This window comes from Octodon degus, unplaced genomic scaffold (assembly GCF_000260255.1).
Source record: "Octodon degus isolate 3935 unplaced genomic scaffold, OctDeg1.0 scaffold00262, whole genome shotgun sequence".
Classification (NCBI taxonomy): Eukaryota; Metazoa; Chordata; class Mammalia; order Rodentia; family Octodontidae; genus Octodon; species Octodon degus.
In genome coordinates this window covers 1,939,247-1,944,245 of record NW_004524838.1, presented here as the reverse complement: position 1 = coordinate 1,944,245, position 4,999 = coordinate 1,939,247, and the positions used below count along the sequence as shown (strand labels likewise).

Below are 4,999 nucleotides of genomic sequence, written 5' to 3'. Positions count from 1 at the left end.
GCAGTGCCAGGGGCCAGGGAGATAGCTCAGTAGAATAAGCGCTTGCCTGGCAAGCGCAAGGGCCTGAGTTCAATCCTTGGTTCCGCAAAAAAACAAACCCAGTGCCAGCCATGTGGGGTTCGAGAGGTGACTGCTAGATGGGCAAGAGAATGGGTGCCCATGAAGCACAGAACTAAGTGGCCTCCCTGGAGGACTGCATGACAGAGCACATCCATGAACTCAGCCTGATTACACCTAATCCCCTTCTCTCAGCCAAAAACTTTGAAACATTTCCTGCCAGCAGATGAGGGACTGCTTCTCTCAAATGTCTAGTCCTGTTTGATGTTGCATATCTGCTTTCTGAGGTTCAGTTAACTGTAGTTTGAAAATACTAAATTGTAAATTGCAGAAATAAGTAATTTGTGAATTTTAATTTGTTACAGTATAGTAAGATTGTTCTACATTATTAGTTATTGTGAATTCATTTCTGTGCCTAATTTATAAATTAAACTTTATCGTAAGTACAGGAAAAAACAATATATGAAGTTTGATAGTATCCAGGTTTCGGGCATCCACTAGGGGGTCTTGGAACATATCCCCAACAGGTAAGGGTCCCATTGAATACAGTACATGTTAATAAACACCTACAGTGTGCCAGACATTACTTGTCATAAAATCTTTTACTTGGGTATTACCTTTAAATTGTGGTTTTAACTTTTATTCTGTTAAAAATTTGCTATTAATATTCAGCATATATTTGATTATCTATCATGAGCAAATATTTATAATTTGGGAGTAATGTTCATATATGTGGAAAGAGCTTTTTATAGATTCAAACTTGATAAGTAAACTTAAAACTTGATAAATAAACCTAAAACTTTAGATCTGGGAGAAAGGACCAGCTGGTGGTGGGCATGAACTAGCAAGGTGTGGCGGCATGCATTGGGGTACCCATTCCTTATGATTGGATGCAGCAGTCACCCTCAGGCATGTGGAGGAGGGGCCACCATGAGTTTCTACTCCTGGTCTGTTAGGTGTTTATGTTGCACATTGCTAGAAATTGAACATTGCTAGAAATATTTTTCAGAATCATTTTTGTGGTTGAGATGCATAGCCCTGCAGCTTTACTTGCTTGCTAGAGCCCCTTTTCTTGGGAAGCAACAAGGAATCTAGTTTTGCAGCAGTCAGGGGCACTCTGGCTTGTGCAGAATGGTGCACCTGCCTAGGAAAGTGCAGAACATCAGAAAGAACATCAACCATCAGGGATCATCAGAAGAGAGGGTTTCCATTTTGAGACCCAGAGAAGAGGGCGTGGAGTAGGCAGCAGAGCTATAGAGTACGGATATTAGCTGGATATTCAAAGTGAAACAAATTGAAGAAGACGAAAGGTTTGAATGCCAGAAATACCAGTAATTGTGTTGTGGAAAGGTGCAAAGCTAAATGGAGTGGAAGAGATATGGAGCAGGGAGTCCGGGAAATGGACGGTAAAGTGAAGGTATGCATTTCTTTATACTGATTATAATCAGAGAGTTTGTGTTACTTCTCCTGGTTTGGATTTATGGTCTCAATTCTTTTGAATGAATGGTTGGGGAGGAGGTTGTAGAGTATATTCTCAGTAGGTGAGCACTGATTCTCAGGGTCTTACAGAGAAAGGCCATTGAGCAGATGGAGGAGCACAGGCTGCAATTTCTGCCTGTGTGGTTTTCAGCAGGTCACGTAGTCTTTGAATAACATAATCAGTCTGGGCAAAAAAGTAACATGGAGCTCAGGATGTTTTGGGCTAGTGAAACTACTCTGTGTGGTACCATAATGGTGGACATATGTCATTATACATTTGCCGAAACCCATAGAATACACAACACCAAGATTGTATACTTAACCCCAGCTGTGGTCTTTAGGAACTAATGCTGTCTTAGTAGAGGCTCTTCAACCATACCAAGTGTACCACCACAGTTGGAGACATGAATAGTGGCCATACATTTGCAGGGAGGGAGTATAGGGGAAACCTCGGTACCTCCCACTCAGTGTTCCTGTGAACCCAAACAACTCTTAAGACAGTGGAATCTTAAGAAAGTAAAATCGGGCATGGAGGCGCATGCCTGTTATCCCAGCACTGAGGAAGCTGAAAACAGGAGGATCACTACAAGTCTGAGCTGTATAGTGAGACCCTGTACCAAATACATAAATAAATAAAATTAAATTTTTTAAAAAAGTAGAGATAGTCCTGTCAGGATATAAAGTCAATAGGGCCAGTCAAATAGCTCAGCGGATTAAAGTGCCTGCAAGCAGGTGCAGGGGGTAGGGGTTCAATCCCCGGGCCTGCCATGCTGGCCCTGCCCCTGGGGCGCACTGAGAATACGATTGAGACTGGGCGTAGTGGCGCGCGCTTATAATCCCAGCACTTGGGAGGCTGTAAACAAGTGGATCACTATGAGTCTGATCTAGTAGTGAGACCCTGAGCACCCTTGTAGGCCCTTCCCTAAAATATAAAAAAAAGCATATAAAGTCGAAGAATTTTTAAGAACAAATGCAAATTAGGTATATGTAATTTTCACTCCAAGGTGAAACAAATTTAGAATTGATAGCAAATGGAAACATTGACATATTAAACCTTTTATTGACTATGAAAACTTGCCTTCTTAATAAGGAAGTTTAATTCAAATCTATGATATTCTGTTATTATTTTAAATATGAGATTATCTTCTATTTCCCCCAGGGAGTGTATTACCAAATTGGTGATGTTGTTTCTGTGATCGATGAGCAAGATGGAAAGCTCTACTATGCTCAGATCAGGGGCTTTATCCAGGACCAGTATTGTGAGAAGAGTGCAGCGCTGACGTGGCTCATTCCCACTCTGTCTAGCCCCAAAGATCAGTTTGATCCTGCATCCTATATCATAGGTGAGTGGAACAAATGGTGTGCTCTGTTGAAGTTAACTGTTTGATGCCGATGGAAGCAATGTGTTAGTCTGCTTCAGCTGCCATGACAACATGCCACAGTTTGAATGGCTTGAAGGACAGATGTTGGAGGGTGGGCATCCAAGTCTAAGGAGTTGTCAGGATTGGAAGGTAGTGAAGCCCCATTTCCTGGTGTGCAGATGGCTTCCTTCCTGCTGTGTCTTCCTCATACCTTTTCTGTTGTGTGTGCTTGTGAAGAGAGCTCTCCAGTGTCCTGTCTTGTAGGGATACTAATCCTGTCAGATCAAGGGCTTCACTTTGAAGAGCTCACTTTCAGTACCATCTCGTTGGGGAACTAGGCCATTCACAGGTGACTTTAGAGGCGAGGGTATGCAGTCCATAGTGAACACTAGGTACAAAACAGGTAGCTTTGTTGGAAATATGATAGCATATTTCATATACCTGGGGTTGGGGTGCCACTAGTTATTTTAGGCTAGAGCTGTGCATACCTGCTCAAAAATGATGTGGATAAGATTATTCTTAGTGACCCTAAGTTAAACTGTACAAAACTAACCTATTGCACAGGAACTAGATTATTTAGGTTATTTTAAAAAATATATTCAACAGTTATTTTTCAGATAATGTCCTGTAAAGTCTTACACTATGCCTCCTTCCATATACCATGTATTATCCTAGACCTTTTATCATGGATGGTTGAAGTGACAACAGTTGTACTTCTGATCATTTTAAGGCTGTCAAAAGAGGTTGCAAAGTTATTGATGTGAAACTCAAAAGAAGTTACCAATTAATACAGTTGAAAGTATTTTACCCTGAGCTTTTCATTCCTTCTCTAATGAGCACACATTACTTCTGTATCCTGAGAAAAGGGAGTACATTTTTTCCTTTAGCGAGAGCTCCAGGGATGAGTAACATCCCATTGTTGTTCTCACCTGCTTTCAAGACTGGTACCTAGCCAAACACTTGTAGTTCTGCTTAAAAACTCAATAGGCTTTCATTTACCTTATCTGTGGAGCAGGATCCCAGCAGAGGTAGTGCAATGTCAGAACCGAGCCCGGCTCCTCTCCTACGTGCTGTTAATCCCCAAGCTCTGAAGTGCTGCTCTGTTCTGGAGGAGACAGCACAGTGTGGAATTCAGAACAAAACTCCAACCAGATTAGCTGGGTTCACAGGCCTGCCTGCTGCCAATCAGCTATGGGACTTTGAGGAATCTTTTAATGTCCTTTGCCTCACTTTTTTCATATGTAAAATTGAAATAATAATAGTGCCCAGCTGAGAGAATTGCAAGGATTTAAAATATCGTTACATACAAAACACTTAGAACAGTGTATAAACTCTACATGAAGGTTCAGTGTTGTGCTTAGAATCTCAGGAGAGTCAATGCGTTGGAAAGAATGCCATATACCTTAGACAGTCGAAGTAGAGAAAAATGACAAGTAATGCAGAGCACATGTCTCAAGGGCTAATATTAAGTCACCCCAGAGTGCTTTCTCCTGGTTTCTAAGAATGTTCACATTTTATGACACTTAGGTATACATCCAAAAACATGTTTAATCTTGCCATTGGCTGCCTTCTAGGGCCAGAGGAAGACCTTCCAAGAAAGATGGAATACTTGGAATTCGTTTGTCATGCACCTTCTGAGTATTTCAAGTCAAGGTCATCGCCATTTCCAACAGTCCCTACCAGACCAGAGAAGGGTTACATATGGACTCATGTTGGACCCACTCCTGCAATAACTATTAAGGAAACTGTTGCCAACCATTTGTAGTTACAAAGTTAAGGCTGGGAATGTGTCTTACTGGTAGAGCACTTATCTAGGATCTGTAAGGCCCTGGGTTTCATCTCTGGCACACAGAAAGAAAAACATTACCTGGTTCTCCTGTTTTGTATTTATACTACTATGAAATGTTCTACTTGTTTCCTTCATGGAATTGTTAAATGAAAAAATGACTAAAAAGATTTTTACTTATTATCCAGAAATCATTAACTTTATTACTTATCACTTGGGAAAGTACAAGGGACAGAAAAGAATGAAATGTAGTTGCAGGTAGGCATAATATTCTCTATGTTTATCTTTCTAGGCAAAGACTGCATTTCCAGGGAGA

General features: G+C 41.1%; 1 protein-coding gene across 1 annotated transcript in view; it reads left to right on the top strand.

Moving 5' to 3' along the window:
• Positions 1-4,748, top strand: part of Gatad1 (GATA zinc finger domain containing 1) — a 9,370-nt gene extending 4,622 nt beyond the window's left edge. The window contains exons 4-5 of the mRNA XM_004646245.3: positions 2,696-2,879; positions 4,472-4,748. Coding sequence (XP_004646302.1) covers positions 2,696-2,879; positions 4,472-4,662 — 375 coding nt within the window. The 3' untranslated portion in view covers positions 4,663-4,748. The remainder of the gene's footprint in view (positions 1-2,695; positions 2,880-4,471) is intronic.
• The last annotated feature ends 251 nt before the right edge of the window (positions 4,749-4,999 follow it).